Source organism: Hetaerina americana, unplaced genomic scaffold (genome assembly GCF_022747635.1).
Source record: "Hetaerina americana unplaced genomic scaffold, ioHetAmer1.1.p SCAF_9, whole genome shotgun sequence".
NCBI classification, from domain to species: Eukaryota; Metazoa; Arthropoda; class Insecta; order Odonata; family Calopterygidae; genus Hetaerina; species Hetaerina americana.
In genome coordinates, this window is record NW_027287538.1 from 37,557,310 (window position 1) to 37,576,031 (window position 18,722).

An 18,722-nucleotide genomic window follows, 5' to 3' on the forward strand; every position below is an offset into this window, starting at 1 on the left:
CTTCTACTGTCATACTGGAAACCATGTTATCATCGGGATAGCATTAAATGTCAAGGAGTTCAGTTATTTTGATTCACATTTGCAACTAGATCGCATTTCTCTACCTTTTGGCTAATTTATGCACATGGGACAATGCATGGGACTTGTTTGCATTTTTCCACCGTAATGCTTAAAGTATATTTATTAAGTTCTGGAAAAAACTTGTGAAATTAGACCTAACTAAATTCTTTGTTTGATTGGCTAGTTAGATTCTCAAATTGACTGAAACCTCTCTCTCTTGTTTTTCAGTGATGGTCTCGGAGGCATCGGCGGTCGCTGGAGGAGTAGCCAAACTTCCCTGCGACATCTCTCCCCCGATGCCCGGCGACAAAGTGTACTTGGTGATTTGGTACAAGGAGGGTGCCCCCACACCTATATACAGGTTAGTGCACTTTTGTCTTTGGAAAGCTAAAAGTGGTTTAAATATTTTTGAAGACCATATTATCCGTAATGATTTGATGGTACAACGGCCCCACCTAGGATTTTTTAAGTACACGTGTACCCAGCGCGTGTCATTTGAAATCTTAAAGCCCTATCGCTTGAATTACTAAATTATCTATTGGTAGGTCAAAGAAACCGAATCGAGTAAAAATCCTTCCCTTTTACCCTTTTTTGTCTCACATTTTTAAAGTCATAGATTCAAATGAGAATGTCCAAAGTAAAAATTTCTCTTTAACTAATGACATATATTCCAAGTGACATAATTGACTTGAGTCTTTCGTTAATGATTTGAATTTTATAGCAAAAATTATTTTTTGGCGTCGATTCAGCAAGGTTAAATGTGCAAGAGACTAACAAAATTGAGTATTAAATACTTTTTCAAATCCCACTACATGCTATATTTTTTAGCTTTAAAAAAGATAATTTCACTAACTGTAATTCCTGATTCCTTGAGAGTATAGTCGGAAAAATCTCTGCTTTTATTTGGGAAAATTTACTTTCCTAACTTGTAATGTTATGTATGAAAAAGTGAAAAAAATTGGTGAATTGGAAAAAATTAAGTGTACAACTTGATTACTTTGGAGAACACCTTGGGAAATTTTCGGAAAGATTCATTCAGAAATTATCTCTAGAATATAAGGAGTTTCTTTAAAATTATGTACATGCAAGTGGGTGACTCTTCTTAAGTTAATGTAGCTAATTTTCTTGTAGTTTGTTTCGATTAGTTTGAAATACAATGCTCCTAAAATTTTGAAAACCAAGCACCGACTGATTTGGAAATCATTTCTTAGGAAATCGTCTTTCGGTGGGAGCCCTTGAATTTTTTGTGAGCATAGATGTTAATTTTACCAAAAATTCATCGATGCAATTAATTTGATGGAACAGCTCATGTGCCTGGAGAAAAGAAATATGATATTTTTTTTCGATATGTCTCATTATTGTGAAGAAAATTCATCAATTTATTGTAATATTTCTATTCGAATAATTAAAAAATCATGTATTTAGTCATTTAAATTTTATCTTGTTCGGATTTTATCGATAACTTATACATCAATATTTATTTCACTATCGTTATTTTTCGCTTATGGAACATTGTGACTATTGTGGCATTCAATACCTGCTATAGGATATTTCCTTTTCTTCCAATAAATTTCCTCTTCTTCTACTCTCATATCATGTTTGGTTAATGTTCCTCTCGATTCTCAAATGAACAACTCATATAATTCCCGTCTATATTAGGGGCACTCTATACTGTCTATGAGGGTAGTAATATATGTCTAAATATGTCTAATAAGATGACTGATATTTTTGCCCACTCTCTCTACTGGGCACTCGGTCTTAAGTTTCCGATGATTCAAAAATATCTATTTAGTTTTCCGAGAAATATTTAATAGAGTTCACGTTCTCTCCTCCCATTTAATGTTTTGCGAAACAACTAAAATCAGTATCCATTTTTTTAAGGGTTTTTAATACATCATTATCCATTTTTTTATGCCGATTCTACTCTAAACTTTTTAATAAGTGAGATCAAAATTTTTATGGAATAATTGTCGTACTAGTATTTTTTGTAATATATAACGAGGCTGCGTGCATTATTACCCCCACACAGTTTTATCACCCTGGAGTGATACCTTTGAATCCATGCTCCCTCTTTACAGCTTTGATGCTCGAGGGAAATCCTTTGACCAGGCTCGTCATTGGGCGGATGAGCAGACCCTGGGCGGCAGAGCCTACTTCCGGTTCACAGACGATCCGGCTAAACTGACGGTGGAGAGCGTCAAGGACGAAGACGGTGGCGTCTACAGATGTCGCGTGGATTTTAAGAAGTCGCCAACGCGAAACACGAAAGTTAACCTCACCGTCCTGAGTGAGTGACAGTTTTTCTACTGAGCTCGAATCTCTCTTCACAGGAGTGAATACCTTATTAATATTTGGTAGTCATCTAAATCTTAAATGTTTTAAGTAAACTCTTTACCTGCGTTCCTTCCCGTTAATGTTATGCCATCCTCGGTTCCATTCCCTTGGATCTTATTATTGGAGATGATTAACAAAAGCTAAGGGGTCTCACGAATATGACCATATCACCCAATTTTCACCCCGTGTTGATGCATTAAATTTAACTTTTCGGTATTCCCAGAAATGCATGGGGTTACATAATGATCATACATTTCCGGGTAATATCGTAAAAGATAAATTGTAAATACTTTTTGTTATGTGATATTTTCATCAGTAAAAAATGCACAAATACCTATCTGTATTACAGGAGTTACTTCAATGAAAGGTTTTGTGAAACCCATGCGATATCAAACGGTGCAAATTCCGATATAATTAGGCTTTTGCGGCAGAAATGTGGGGAGTTGGCCGAAAGATAAGGTCATTTGACTTAATCGAGCGTTTTGTTATTCCAGCAGGACCAATATCATTAACATTTATACGACTTATTGGCTCATTTCTAGGATTTTATTCATTTATAAATGGATATTTGTAACTGTAAAATCGAATTTTTATCACGAAAAAATCTATCACCAAACAAATTTAAATATTAATATTTATCCCGTAGCGTTATTAGTTTGTGTGAAAATACTCTTTGGACATAACGTGGAAAGGATATTTATTATTCCCTGCAAACAGTTCCTTCAAGGGGAAAACTCCGGATCATTTTTAGCATGTCACATGATGCCCAAATGACCTGTTCTCGTTTTTTCGTAGCACATTAAAGAAACCGTATATTGCTCGCATAATTTACCCTTGACTTGGCGTTTAATTTGGGTGTAATGGGGAAAAACAAGCGTGCCTTGTTTTCTTTCAATTTGCTGATCCGAGCGTTGGAACACTTAGGACGGTAATATTTCCCCGAATTCAATTGATAATTAGGCCTTAGAGCGAAAGTAACACATATTCTATGATCGTAATGAACATTTTGTTACTACCCATTTCTTACGCCTAGCATGCGTTCACCCATACTTTTTCTTCTTATAAATGCTATTTCATCGCCTGGCCTAATCTTTTTTCGGTTCAAAGCACATTGTACTCTGAGCAAAAGATGAACTAATGCAGCATGTGTTTTCCGGTACATTGCATTTCCTTGGTGAAATTTTAATGTTCGTTTAGCGTCTTATTTGGAGGAATTAGGTCAGAAATTTACTTAGTGGATTTAGTGGGTAACAAAACAAGAAGGTAAAGAGAGATGATGAAAATGCCTGTTCGTTAAAAGTAGTAAGAAACAGTATTCCAAATCGCGTGAAATAACTCGGTCCATATTCGTCCGAGGGTGTCCTAGAAATAATCCATTCTGATTACCCCGCAATGGTTTCGAATGGGACTTAGTTGAGGGGCGATGAACAGTAATCTTTGCCCCTTGTGTCCCTATTTAGGTCTTTAATGAAGTCTGAATTCAAAATATTGGAAACTTTTAAATTAGCATTAAGCTGGAGTTAAGGTTTAAGGAGGACTCAATTCAAATCCCGTTGACCAGGAAGGATCGAAATTTACTCCGTGAAAGAGAACATTTTACATTTAAATGAATCAATTTAATTCAAGTTTACTCTATTCACGTTCAAAATTATTACAGCAAGCAGAGAAATACCTCCTAAAATCTCTCCTCGCTTTACTCCTGGAAGGATAAGAGGCGAAATATTGGGGCTAAGCAACATTTTTTGGCTTTAGTATTCTGCATTATGAAATTTGAAATGCTAGAATCCTCTAGATTACCTGTGAGCAGAACGGTGATCAACAGAAATTTTTAGATTCCGACCTATATATAGGAAATAATTAAAGGTAGGAATAAGGTAAAAAGGGCTAAAAAAATCATTTCCAATATTTTGGAATTTAAGAATGGAAAAAATATTGTAAGTCTGGATAGCCAACTAGAGCTCAAAAATTTCGAGTAAGCTTTTTGTACAGGGGGAAATCAGCACAAGAAGCTAAACTCGAGGTGCAGACCGATTTCAATTGGAATAAAATAATTCCTCATTTGCCTAATTTGCCTGGCAATTTTGTAGTAGTACGATAAACTCGCATTTTAAACTTACTCGTATGTTGTATCATTTGGCATTTCACCACAAACATTATACATGCAATTGAAAATATGACATGTGAACATGTTTTCCATTGAAGTCGTACTTTGGTCGATTTTATTACATATTAAAATCTTTAATAATATTAGTATCAAGGAAAAAAAATGTATAGGGAATATCTTTATATTGGCATGTTAGATTAACATACTGGATTAATATTTGATATGACAAGTTGATCGTGTGCTTCGAATCCATGACCTGAGTGATTTATTTATTTATTTTGGAATAATGTTGCAATTAGGCGATTTTCCTGGCGGAAACGGTCAAGTTTGGTCAAAGATAACTCTTACAACGAAAATTACATACATACACGCACTAGAAAAACAGATAAGAGACAAAATTGATGATTATGATTGTGGACTGTGAAACGCTTGTTGTTGGTTTTATTTGTAAATCAACTAAGTTTCTTGACTAAAATATCCCAAATTATGACGCAATATTATTACAATTATTAATTATGTTTTAGTGAAATATTTACTGGAGGAATAATCTTTCCATTAGGAAAAACGTTAAATAAGGTAGAGGCACAGATGCTAAAGTGCAGGGTTGCTAATCGGAGGGCCCGGACTTGTTTTCGGGAACCGACTCTGTAATCTCCTTACTCAACCTTCGTGACTCTTTTGGTACCAAATATTTCTGGGAAACCATCAGCAGCTCAACAATGACAGATCTCTACCCTGATGTTTGAATTTGGGTCGCCGTTGCTTATTTGGGATAAAATCGACTGGTAACTATCGAAACAACATCCATAATATTAGGTAGATATGGTATAGTTGAAACAAAAAACTTAGTGAAGACGCATCTCAGTGTTACAACGAATCATTTCTCCTCTGGAAACAAAACAATCATATTCCTTGGATATTTTTAGCACTTTTTGCTTCATGGAGATGAAGAAAAAAAGTGTAGATTCGATGTTTTGGTAAAAATGATCAATAACAAATTCAAAGCTTGTGACAAAGCTTAAGCTAGGCCTGGCAGAAAATATACCTATGAAAAATCTCAGTCAAAAATCTGTGTTTTAGCTATTGTAAAGTTGCATTCTTTTCACCGCAGGACCTTTTCTGTTTTGGAGAAAGTTTTTTAAAATAATTGAAATCTCGTGTACTCTTGCGGTCTTACAGTGCTCGTGATGCCGGGAGAACTTAGGTACTCCTTTACGTACAGGTCCAAAGTAGATGTTGTCACACACGAGTACTCCCATGCAATCGCAATGAAGCTACCAAACACACGCAAGAGTATTACAGTCCACAGTGCACGTACTTTGACGACAAGGTATGGAGCAAAGTGTGGAAAACTTGTGTGTCTTAAAGAAGGTTTCCAATTTTTACTAGAATACATGAACTAGCCTCTAAGGTGTTTGAGTTTACTTCGTTCATGGTCTTAGGTACATCCGGTGTCTTTGTGCAAGGTTCTGTACTGAATACCAAGTCCGGACAACATTCTCATGTCGACATATAATGTAGTTACAGAGAAAAAGGTTTCTTGAGATAAAAGAATCCTTATAAATCGATGAAAAATTTTGAGCATGAAACATCCGATTACTTTTCACAAATAATCTGCAGTACAACGATAGGCTGATGATAATAGATAGTGATACCTAACTATATTTTATCCAATCACCGCACAATTGAAAAACTGGTTTCCAATTCTTCCTTAATATTGATTTCAACATAATATTTTAATTGAAATAGCCCCCTCACAGGCTTCCGTAGCCGTCTCACTAAGGTACAGATGATGCATAGGCAACCTATATTCTGATTCTTATCCTTAAGTTTGTAATGGGTGACCCAGGTAGGGTCATCCATTGCAAGCGTAAGGATAAGATATTGGCCTTGGGAAGCAGAGTGATACTATGAATTAATAATGTAGGTGAAATTATATCCACATGCTGCTCCGTCTACATCGAAGGCCACGTGAAAAGACTTTGAATTTAATTATGAACAACTGACTAAAATTAAATTATCGTTGCTCAAAAATGGGTAATTTAAAAATGTTTCAGACAAAAATTCTCTAAGAAGCCACAAAATTTATGGGCTTTGTAAAAGGTGGAATGTTGTCATGGTTGTCAGTTTACTGTTTTATCACTTAGGTATCCCGAGAGAAATACCGAAAGTGAAATATTTTTCTCGTAATCCGTATCACTTCTAATGTGTGTCTCTACCCTGCAGTACCTAATGCAGTAAATGGGGACACTCATCAGCAGAGCTCATGACACTTCGTTAAGAGAGAGCTGATGTCGATCGACACTGCGTTGAAATTCTTCAACCATGACGCGATCACAATAAAAGTTTACTCATCTCAAATTGCCCCTGATGCTACAAATAACACATTATCAGTCCTACCCTCCGATAACTAACACTAATTACATGTACCATAGCAGTCAAGCAGTTCTTATGCTGACTTGGCCCCAGAGTATGTTGTAATTAAATTAATTTATCAGTAGATAAAGGTACATTCATTATAAATATGATTAAAGAGTTATTCTGGAAGGAATAATTTTGATCTATTAATTGAAACTGAAGTTCTTTTATAAGAATCGTCCTAAATAGGTTGAATTTTAATAGTAGTTGTCAACATTTGCAATTTGATTTATAAATGTTGAATAAAAAAACTTCACTCGTCGATGTCCTAGATGTGCTTCCTAGCAAAAAGCATGGCTTTAGTTCCCTATAGCCTATAGCGATATATATAGGAAAATATCTAGTTATTAATATTGCACTAGATCCCTTAGATATATTTGATAATTGTAGGATGATTATGTCAATCGTGTAATTTTCAAAGTTTACTTTCGTCTATTTTTGTCACAAGTTTGCCTTTAACTAATAACTTGCCTTGAGGTTAGGGAGAAATCTATTTAAATTCCATGAAAGAATATCTTGGCAGTAAGTTCTTATTACTCTTGCCATGTAACTAACCATTCATTAATCTATTCACCGGTTTCGCAGAAAAACTAGAGGAAATAGAAAAATGTATCGTTAGGACCATATTTCATGGCATTTTTGGAAAGCCATCAGATTACTGTTATTGCTCTTTCCTGGAATAAGGTTTAAATGAAAAAATGTATTCTCGGAAAAATTGTCAAACAATTTCAGTCTTTCAGCTCCATTGATGCTAATATTTTCAGAAGGTCATCAACATTTCCATATTCTATATTCGCTGAATATAACTCTATGAAATCATTATTTTGATCTCTGTCCACACGTATGTGTTTTGCGGAATATGCTGCGATTCACAGAAATGAATATTATGATATAAATCGCACATCGCATTAAAATTGAAAAAAATAGAAATATATGCGTACGCGAATATACTTATTGTGAGTGGTAATCGAGGTGGTGTATGACTGACACATCGATCCCTTAATAGAGAAGGCTTTATTTACGACCGTCTATGCAGAGAGGAGAAAGGAATAAATATTTTGGCACTGCTCGGAATTAATATTCAATTTATATTCATTGGATTACAGTGCCGCGGGGCAGCGTTCCCAAAGGCTTTAAGGCGTTCATCAGGTTTAAATATTTGTTTTGTTTATCCACCGGTGAAATGTTATTCCCATGGCTTAAATTTGATTACCTCTATACTTGGATGAATATTTTATGAAGTCTTTTACACTTGCACGGAGGAATGTTTAGACTTTTTTCTAGTTGCCCTAATCACGTCACTAGCTATGCTTTTCCAGAAAGAAAGCATTTTCACCCTGCTGTTAAAATTTCGCAAACCTTTCAGAAAACTATTTAAAAACTTTTCGTTCCAGTGTTGCAAGAGTTTTCAAAAGTAATTTGATCGGAATATCAAAGCTTGGATTACACAAGCGTCTCCATTACCGTTATGATTTATGGTAAATAATTGAACTAGTGATGTTATAATTTTTTGTCATGGTATGTAAATAATAAATTAGGATATTTAAAAGAAATCTTTTGATTTTTTTCTATAATCATGTTTCAGTCAACAAGGCTAATTGAAGACCGCTGTGTAACAACGTCATAGCTGACTACTGGTTCATTTTTGCTTTTTATTAAGCATAAGGCATATTAAGGCGATTCTCAAAAGCAGTTCACAGATAAACGCCGTACAGTTACGTAGCACATGGTAATTTATACAATTTGAAACGTTGGGAACTCGCTAAGAGGTCTCGTATTTCTCCATCTATCCACCTTTAGATCAAAGCATTGTTTATAGACCAAGGCCGTGATCGCGGGTACTCAGTTGAATACTTGAGTCTACCAGAAATACGTGGATACTTCGGCAATTCTATATCCGTAATGAGCATCTCTCTTGTGCCTAATATCTCTACAGTGAATTTCCCCCTCACTACTTCCACAGTAAATGTCTTTTTTCTTATATTGTGGCGTATGTCCAATAACTCAGGGCTTGCGTTTTTCGACTCTAAGAGCATAATATTTTATCATCTCTCATGTATCGTGTTCCAATTTACTACATTTCTTTCCCGGCACTTATGGCCCGGAGGCGATGCCTCTACTCCTCCCTCATGGCGTCATAATTCCTTAAAGGGGTGGAGTTTTTCCAGTTCTCTCCATCTCCACCCCGGTTCTCCCATCCCCATTCGTAACCACCCCCTCTTTTCCTCCCCATCCCTCTCATATGAATCCCTTCTCCGCCGTCTCCCTTCGAACGGGGAACCTCTTCGCCTTTTCTTTAGTGAAAAATAATGACTGTTGGCGGAGCGGAGCCTGGTTTGGGCCGTTTGCAGCTAAGGCGGGGCGGGGGGTGTGGAGCAGGGGTCGGAGGCCCGGTCTCCGTGGTGCGAGGGTGGAGGGAAGAGGTCATAGAGCTCGGCGCGCGTACAAAAGAATTGAGTGGGACGGGGTGAGGTGGGCAGGTCCCGCGGAATGGGAGATGAATCTTTCTCCTTACTTCGGCTCCCTCGCTTTATCTATCATCCGTTTTCTGTGCTACATTGTCTGTTGCGAACTACGGTCCATTAATGAAGTAGAAACTTGGGACGTTATGTTTGCTGCTAACGGCTGTTTTATGTTTCGATCGATGCCGGGTCGGACCTCTCCGCAATGTTTCACGCGGTTTCTTGCGCGGCCAAAAGCTGATTCGCTCCGCCCTCTTGGTTTTTGCTCTCCTCTCGCATCCTCCGTTTCCATTCGCTCGAGACATGGGTGGCAAGGATTTTGTCCGCCGTCGTTTTCTTGGTCAATGACCGGCAGGATGGGCAGAGGCAAAGGTAAACGTTAAGGTCGATATTTAAAAAAAAATCTGATTTCCTTTAATGCCCGTAATGGAACGCATATCTATCCAACACTGGAGAAATGATTGATTCAGTTAAAAAAATAATATCTGCTTACAACTGATAGCTGTAGCTAAGAGGCCCCTGGAATGCATCACTGTATATAAAAACGTAAGTAACATTAAATCACACATTTAGCCTCATTCATTAGTTGGTATTTAGTACAAACATTAGTTCCTGTTAACCCTGTTCAAGTTATGTAGCCGCTATGGTCTGATGTAATAATGATGCTGATATTTTTCTGAAATTTACTAGTAGTAGTTTTGAGGGGAGGCGACCGACAGCTGAGGTCATTTGCGCCATAGGGGATGGACAGGAAAGGATGAAGGGTGGAGAGAAACCCGGCGTCGGCATTAGCCTACTCTTTACGAAAGGCGCCAAGGGGTCCGCAGTTTAACGTCCCATCCGACGGACGGCGTACTCACTCAAAGTGCCCTCCACAAAGCACCTCAAGTAGGGATCGAGATACCTCTGAAAAATATTCAACACCGCCGGGATTTGAACCCGCGCCCTCAGGGTGGGAAGACGGTACGTTAGCCCCCGCACCATCTCGATCCCCTGAAATTTACTCCATAAATTTTAAATAGCTTATGAAGTGCTTTGGATTACATTAAAAAGCGACATAATAATTGGAAAATCCGCACGGATAACTTCTTTTAAGAAAGAACCATCGTCATGAATCTTGCCAGAGTATATAGTTAGATGTAAATAGATGCCAGAACTAGCCGCCTCAAGGACTCCTTCTTCCCACGAACAATACGGGATAGCAACTGCAGGGTTTTAGATAGCAAAAATTCCACTTGCCACCCTCAGCGTCTAAAAAATAATTAGCTCGCCTTAAGTGCATGCTCTTCCACTAACATTATGTGTTTTTTTATAATAAACCATTTTTCCGAATGACCTCATTCGTGTTCTGTTCATCTGTTTTTAAGTCTCCCTTTCAATCTCTCGTCCCTCTCCGCGGGGGAAAATTCCTGCTACCTGCAACGATGGGTCGCATTCCCTGCCTTTTACAGTCTCCTCGGGGGGGTAGAGTGTTTTGTGGTGCATGTTCATGTGGTAGTGGTGTTTCACATTCTTGCTTGTTGTGTCCTGGCTTGTTTGTTGTAGGATGGCTTTCGTGCTGCATCCTGGGGTGCAGTTTTTTGTTGGTTTGCGGTATATGTGTTTGCATAAGTGTTGGATGAAGAGATTTTTGCATGAGTGTGTGCGCTTCTGTGGGTGTAATTTTCCACGTTGTTGTTTTGCATGTGGTATTGTTCCTTTTTACGGTTGGTGACCAAACACCCCCCGCCACACGCCCTTGCAGCGGCTTGCGGGGTATTATGTAGATGTAAATAAAATTGCATTCGCTAATATCACCATATTGAGTTTGAATTCCATTTATTCCGAAAGTAAACTTTTGAATAAAATTTCTGTTTCCTCGAATAGGATTAAATTTCTTGGTAAAAATGACGAAGAGATTCTTTCTCTGTATATATGTGTTTTCAAAGAGCATATTTTGAATAACTGTTATCAATTAGACTTAACATTTTTTTTCCTGAAGGCGCTCAGCCCTTTTAATCAATCACTAGTTGGTATTTAAAATATTTGGAAACATAAGAAGTGTGCGAACGTAATTACGACCAAAAATAAGCAAAAACATTAATCCGGTGCTCAAACAGTTTCGTGGGAGAAAGAATTTTCTGAATTCAAATTAGTAGTAAATCTTTGTGCAATTCCATCAAGATGCGGAAAGGAATCTCCTCCCGCCCCTCCCACAGCTCCTTACAATAAAGGGAAGACTTAGGGAGGCCTGAATTAAAATTAACGACCCTAGAGACATTTTTTTTCCTCAACTCTTTTTAGAGTTTAATCCGTCTCAATTTTCTTCTCCGGCTGGATCTCCCAACCCCTCTCCACGCTCCCGCGGCTCTCTTATTCCCACGCCAGCAACATCCTCCGCCCAGATCCACTGCTCCCTCCACCGCACCCAACCCTCCCTCTCCCGTTCACATTGCGCACTCGCCAAAGACCTCAGGAACAGTACTTGCCGTGCTTCCACCGTTTCCCTTGGGTAATGCATAGCACTTTTCCTTCTTCACATCACTTGAATGTACGACTATCGGTGTATGCGAGTTGTTCGTCCGATTCATATGGAAAGGTATCTGTTAATAGAAGTTCACATATCGCCATAACGATGAACTTGTTATCCACTGGTGGCAATTGAATAACAGGCCCAAAGTTTAAAACACCTCAAAAAATTCTCCGAGTCCCTTCCTTATTCCCCTTACAAATTAAAAAAAATGTAGAAATTCACCTTCCCATTTTCCGAATTTATATATAGTAGTTCAATTTTATCTCCTTTTCAGTTTTCTCACGCGAGAAAAATATCTTTTCCAGCCTTCTACAGACAATGGAAGAGAATCCATAGCCAAATAGATTCTTTTTACAGCCCTACACCCATGATGCCATGCTTTTTACCCCTAGATCCTGGTTGAAATGGAATAATAAATATCTCCAGGGAATTTAGAACTAAAGATTTATGGAATTTTATTTTGAATAGTAAATGACGGCGACAGTGATTGCCTCTAGTGAAGCCTAGTTGCTAATTGAAGTCGTGGGCTGTCTTCCAAGACGAGAGCAACAAATTCTCTTATTTCCTGTCAGATCTCCCAACTTAAACACCAGGAATATTTCCCAGTGCAAAGCGGTGGGACATTGTAGCTTTGGTTCGTTCACTACGTTGTAATGATAATTAATAATTTCAGCCCGATGATTTAGCTAGTCTGTGATGATGTCACTAGCCTGTAATGATAATTGGAAATTTTATTCCTTTTTATTTTCTACTAATAATTTCTGTATAATGGTAATTATTTTGTTTTAACGCTCCTATCTGTTCTCCACTTGTCTTTTCTCTTCTTCTTTTTACCCTCTATTTATATGTTCACTTATTTGCTAGTTCAACCGCTGTCTTCCTGTAGATATATTTCCGGCCCTATCGCTTCGATGATGGTTTTTTTAGTAAAATACTGTGGGCTCAAATTTGCCCATTTGTTTTACTCTTCTACTTGTCCATATTTTCCATAGACTTCTGTCTTGTCTACATCCACACTCTAAGGAACTCGGATTACCCGTTTCATTTAACTATATCATAAGGCCGTCCATAAGAAGGCCTAACACATTTTTTGATAATTTAAATAAGCAAAATATCATAGCAGCGTCGTAAAATGTACCATAGTGTCATTAATCAAAAATGCAGAATTAGTTTCATGGTGCAATAAATCTGTTGAAATAAAAGATATTATTCAAAGAGTAGCTCTTCTATTCAGGTAATACTGTTACATAGTATGTATACATGCCGATAAGTCATGATATTCTACGGTTGCCCCAAGTTCATCATTTTAGGTGAAATCCATGTTGTACATTAGCGGAGTGCGTCTACTTTTCATTGGCTGGAATTTATCTTGATTTCCTAAAAATTCTACAATATTTGGAATCAATACACTATTGGCTGCACTGTAAAAATAGCGTGGGTCATATTTTTGGAAATTTAAGTCAAAGTTTTGGTTAAACACCTTGGCTTTTGGTCGAATCGCCATAATTTATGCACCCTAGCTTTGATCTTAACGGATAAAAAATATTTTATTAATCGTGGTTCTTTCTAATGGTTGAGTGCTATGTTAGTGAGAAAAAACATTTTTCATTAACATCTTTTTTTCTCATTCGTATGAATGAGAAAATTTTCATTATCAAAATAGACGTTAGCATAGGTAAAGTAATGTCTTCACTTTTAACCCTATTCGTGAGATACAAGATGCTAGTAAAATAAGGCTGAAAAATTTAAGGATTTTTTTTTATTTGAAACATGCTGGAAATAGTTTATCCCTCGTGTATTCATGGTTTTGAAAATCCCATTTACAGTATTCTCTTAATCACTTGTCCTATTGGAATATGCTTTCATAATTGAAAAATACTTGACGAATCAACTAACTTCCTTCAAATATTTTTGAACTTCTTTAAAACTTAAATTTGTCTCGGGTTGTTTTTGCTGCTATGAAAGCGACAAAGTAGGCCAGTTAAACTGGTGACTAATGGTCACCAGGATGATCTGAATTATTATAGAAGTGAGGCACAAAATGCGGAATACCTCTTCAGTCTCCTTACAGTCATTAACATTATTTGTGTTACTTACCACACATTGCGGTTTAGTTACACTTAAATGGTGTCTCATTAAGATTGGGATTTCATTAATTGGAACCAATGGGAAAATATTAAATCCGTATTTCTTTCGTGTGAGCTTCAAAAAAATTTGGGTGGGTTTTGTGGATATCCTTCTATTTATAAATATACGAGGTTCTCAATGTTAGAATATTTTCCATTAATATTACTGTATAATTTTGTACAATTTTCCACATTATTTTATTTTAAATCAGATTTTTGAACGAGTGTTTGTTTAATTTTGAATGTGCGGTACAGTCAACTGGTCATAATAAGCAAGGTGCTTTCAGTGAGCAAAAAAGTATATTTGCTCTAAATTCAATATAATTACGAGGGAAATTAATTTTGGAGTGACCGAGTTCTCCAGTTTTCGAAAAAGTATTTCGAAACTACCACTTTTCAAGATTCTGTTTAAAACACAGAAAGAGCTCCTAACTCTTTAAGAGCTTTTACGCCGGTGGCGTCTGTATCAATTTCTTTAAGAGAAACCTGAGATATGCCGCCATTGGGGGAGGTACGTGATGTTGAATCAAACTTATGGGACGGAGAACGTTCCCATTTAGTTTGGAAGTCGAAATTTTATTTCTTTCTGAATTCGGGAAAATTTCGATGGTTCCCGAGGAAGTTCAGTCAGTCTTGGAGCCGGTGTTAAATCTGCATTAGGAAGGGTCCAACCTTTCATTCGGTGGCAGTTTTTCCTTGCGACTTCGACCCCGGAGTTGAGGACAGCGAATGGTTTTTATTTTCTCTGGTGAATAAAACGTGTATATCATAAGAAATGTCCTATTCTATTAGTTTACCAGGTTCTACTTCCGAAGATTAAGCCGTTAAGTTTAAATTTGAGTCTGTTTCTTTCTGTTATCACCAAACCCTCGGGGTGGGGTGGTCTTGCATGAAGTGTATATTCCCCTGAGTTAATGAGCTCATGACTGTTTAAGCCAACGAAATCTGTAACGTAGTTTATATTATATTTCTACGTCGTGCACTATATTATCCAAGTGATATCCAGATCGTAGCAAGTTTATGTAAAATTGACGTTTCCTTTTATGAGTGATGCGGACGAGCAAATACATCTACACTAGATAGTCACCCGCAAGCCGTCGCAAGGGCGTGTGGCGGGGGGTGTTAGGTCACCACAAGTAAAAAGGAGCACAATCATATGCAAAATTGTAAACACGGTGGCATATATATTCATGCAAAAATCCTTTCATTCGACACGCATTCAAATACACATACAATCATCTAGCAGTACACCCTCAATCATTATAACGGTTTATCTCGATTGCTTACAAGAGTATTTTGTTCCCTTCCTGCTCTCTGTTTTTTGGTTATCAAAAATTTTTAATCGCTGATAACTTGAGGATGGTACGTAAACAGCAACAATCCCGGAACAACAAAATGTTTACATTCAAAAATGTGTTTAGTGAAGCCCTTCGTTGTTATATACTGTTATTTTATCTTTAGTTTATTTCATTTGTATTCTCATTATGGAATTCTCGTTTGTTATCCATTCCGAGATTTATACCGTCATTTATCTCGACTTATTTTTGCCTCGCAAGTTTATTCATCGCTTTTAAGTCCTAAACTCAAGTCCATCCATGCTTATGGCATTTTTAGTTCAAATGTTTCATCTGATTTATATCATTCCATTAATCTTAATTGTGGCCATTAATTTCATGTTCGTTGATCTGTTTCGTTATCAAAGCCATTGGTGTGGACTTCGTTTTCCTTTGGCATGAGGATCATTGCTGTAATGTTCCGGATAACACCTCAAACATCATACAGACCGCACATGATGTAACACTGTATGAAATGTGGATTGGGCTTGAATATTTGGTGTAAAGAAACCAAAACTCTGGGTTTCTACGGATTCTCATTGCCTCTCGTAGATCTTTCCTTTTAATTTATTCGTACCTGCCATTTTCTAAATGGTGCAAACGATGTCAGGCGACTTGAGCCTTAGATATCAAGAAACCAAGGCATCGTCCAAGGATGAACTTTGGTCATTAGATTTAAGTTGTTCGTGCTATGAAATATTCCCAACTCCTCTTCCTCTTTTTGAAGTTTGATTTTCTGCGGCTCTCCCATCTTCCAAAAATAAATGCCTCAAACGAGCTATTTTTTTATGTTTCGCTGCAAATCTTGGTTCTAAAAGTGGGAGACGAAATTGAGTGTCATTCCGCACTGTCCCCTCACCATCTAGCAATCTGTCTTATCCTCACCACGAAGTCACCTTGACTTCCTCGTCCCAGTCTACCCCCTCTAACTCCTTCCCACCATCTCTCACTACCCAGCCAATCTTCTCCGCAGAACACCCCTGGAATCCACCATCAAGTTCCCCTCCTACTTCGTTCCACCTACCTTCTTCGTTTCCCATACCAACCACTCTTTTGCACCCTCTTCCCCCAGAAGGGAAAAACCCTTCCCTCTCTTCCCCGCCTTCGCCTTCTCATTGCCTTCCCCATGCTCTTAGTGACGGCTTAATTACCGCAGAGCTACACGGCATGACTCTTAATTACCTACTTATTACAGCCTCGCGTGTGAGACTTAAACCCTTCGTTCTCCTCCCACTTCTCGAGGTCTCCCCCCAGCCACCCAACCACTCCTTTCCCACGCCACCCACCTCTGACGACGAAACTGGCGCAAAATCATTCTCTCGCGTCTCACATCTCCCGAAGCTGTTTGCTGACAGCTTTTCCGCCGAGAACGTCACCGCAGAAGACCGGATTGTCGGACATGTTTTGCTGATATCGTGCTAGACCATTCTGGGATGTAAAATGGAGTTTAATACTCAAAGAGTAATTCGGAGTTTGGAACGTAAAAAAGTTGTACGCAAGAGATGGGATTTTTTCCTGATAGGGATTTATGTTGATAAAGTTTCTGTTTTTGTTTTACTTTTACATATTTGATAAAATTATCGCTGGTATATAGCATATTTTTATGGCTACAATTTTTTGGCACATAATGCCAATTGGTGTACTTTTGTGATAGAGATTGATGATGACAGTTTTCTTGTTGTTATGTCGAAATTGCGTTATATTGTAATGATACGGATTTTTCAGTCATCTGACATTGTTGACCCGTAAACTATATTTAAATAATAATAGAAAAATTAAAACTCCCAGGGGTTTGAGTTCTGTAGGAGGCAAAGTTCAGTCATCACCAAAATTTGGTTTAGGCACCACAAAAGGCATAAATATTCCCGGAAAACTTCAGGTGATTCCAAAACGCATCAGTTATATTATATTATGGCAAGATAAAGATTAAGGAACAATGTCATCAAATGGCACAGATTCCCCAGAGCGAATGCTGTTTTGGCTTTTTTTGCTTTAGTTGTTTTGAAGTGAAGCGTCCTATTCAAAAAGATATGGCTGGGAAGGCGGGTTAGAAAATGTAATGTACCTGCAGAAGCATTAAATGGATTAACAAGGAAAGAGTGCCAGCAGGCTATAAAGAAAATCATAGAAAATGGTCAGGAGTTGAGTACTATCGAAAAAAATGGGAGTACATCAAAAAAGGGATATAAAACTTTGGAAAAGAAACTAGGATCCGTTAATGAGTAAAGAACAAGAAAACTGTGGATCACGGATAAGAAGATTACGTAGATAGATGAGGGAAGGAAATGGAAGACTTTAAACACAGAGTTAGGCAAGATGAAGTACAAAGAATCAAACAATAAATTGAGGCGGGCGACAAATAAAGCAAAAGAAGCATGGTGGAAGACGCAGTGCGAGGATATGGAAAGTCTGCAGAGGAACGGTGAAATCGGTGCGCTGTACAGCAGAGTTAAATCTTTATCGGGAAGTAAGAAAGGGAGATCAACGGTTGCGGTTAGAGATAGGGCGGGTAAGGTAATAATTGACGTAGGAAAGATCCAAGAGAGATAGAAGGAATATATAGAAGAACTGTATAGTAAAGAGCTTAGACCAACAAAGTTAGACATTGAAAAAGAACATGACGTAGAGGAAGATAGCTTAGTTCCAGGCATACTAGACAATGATATAGAAAGGGCATTAAGGGAGATGAAACTAAATAAGGCCGTAGGGGTGGATAACATTCCCACGGAACTATTGAAATGTTTAGGAAAATTTGGGAGGAAGAGGCTATATGGGCTGATCTGTAGTATTTATGAGGAGGGAATTTGGCCGGAAGACTTTGTGAGATCAGTTTTAGTTCCTATTCCGAAAAAGGTAAAGGCTACATCAAGTGAGGACTATAGGACAATAAGTTTGATATCCCACGTAGCTAAAGTTGTTCTCAGGATCATCAACAATAGGATAGATATTAGGGAAAATGATTACTTAGGGGATAACCAGTTTTGGTTAAGGAAAGGTCGTGATGCCATTGTAGTAATGATATTATTAATCGAGAGGAATATAGAATACAATCAGAACATATCGTATTTGCCTCTTCCGCAGATTTCGAAAAGACGTTTGATAGAGCGAATTGGGAAAAACTAATGAGTATATTGACGAAAATAAGAAAAGAGTGGAGTGTCAGGACGCTAATCCGCAACCTGCTCATGTCTCAGACTGCTCAGGTGCGAGTGGGGAACGGAGAGTACGGATGGGCAGTATTAGGAAGAGATGTAAGGCGGGGATGCCCATTATCGCCGGCTCAGTTCAAAGTATATGTGGAGGAAATAATTTAAGAGGCATGGGAAGAATTAGAGGTAGGAACAAAAGTAGGAGCGGAATTGGTAAAATAAG

At 37.8% G+C, this 18,722-nt stretch overlaps 1 protein-coding gene across 2 annotated transcripts in view; it reads left to right on the plus strand.

Annotated features, from left to right (window-relative positions):
- Window positions 1–294: 294 nt before the first annotated feature.
- The window catches only part of LOC139698703 (nephrin-like), a 574,051-nt gene continuing 555,623 nt past the window's right edge, over window positions 295–18,722 (plus strand). For both annotated transcript variants that reach the window (XM_071597581.1, XM_071597582.1), the window contains exons 1-2: window positions 295–421; window positions 2,139–2,347. In XM_071597581.1, coding sequence (XP_071453682.1) covers window positions 357–421; window positions 2,139–2,347 — 274 coding nt within the window. In that variant the 5' untranslated portion in view covers window positions 295–356. The remainder of the gene's footprint in view (window positions 422–2,138; window positions 2,348–18,722) is intronic.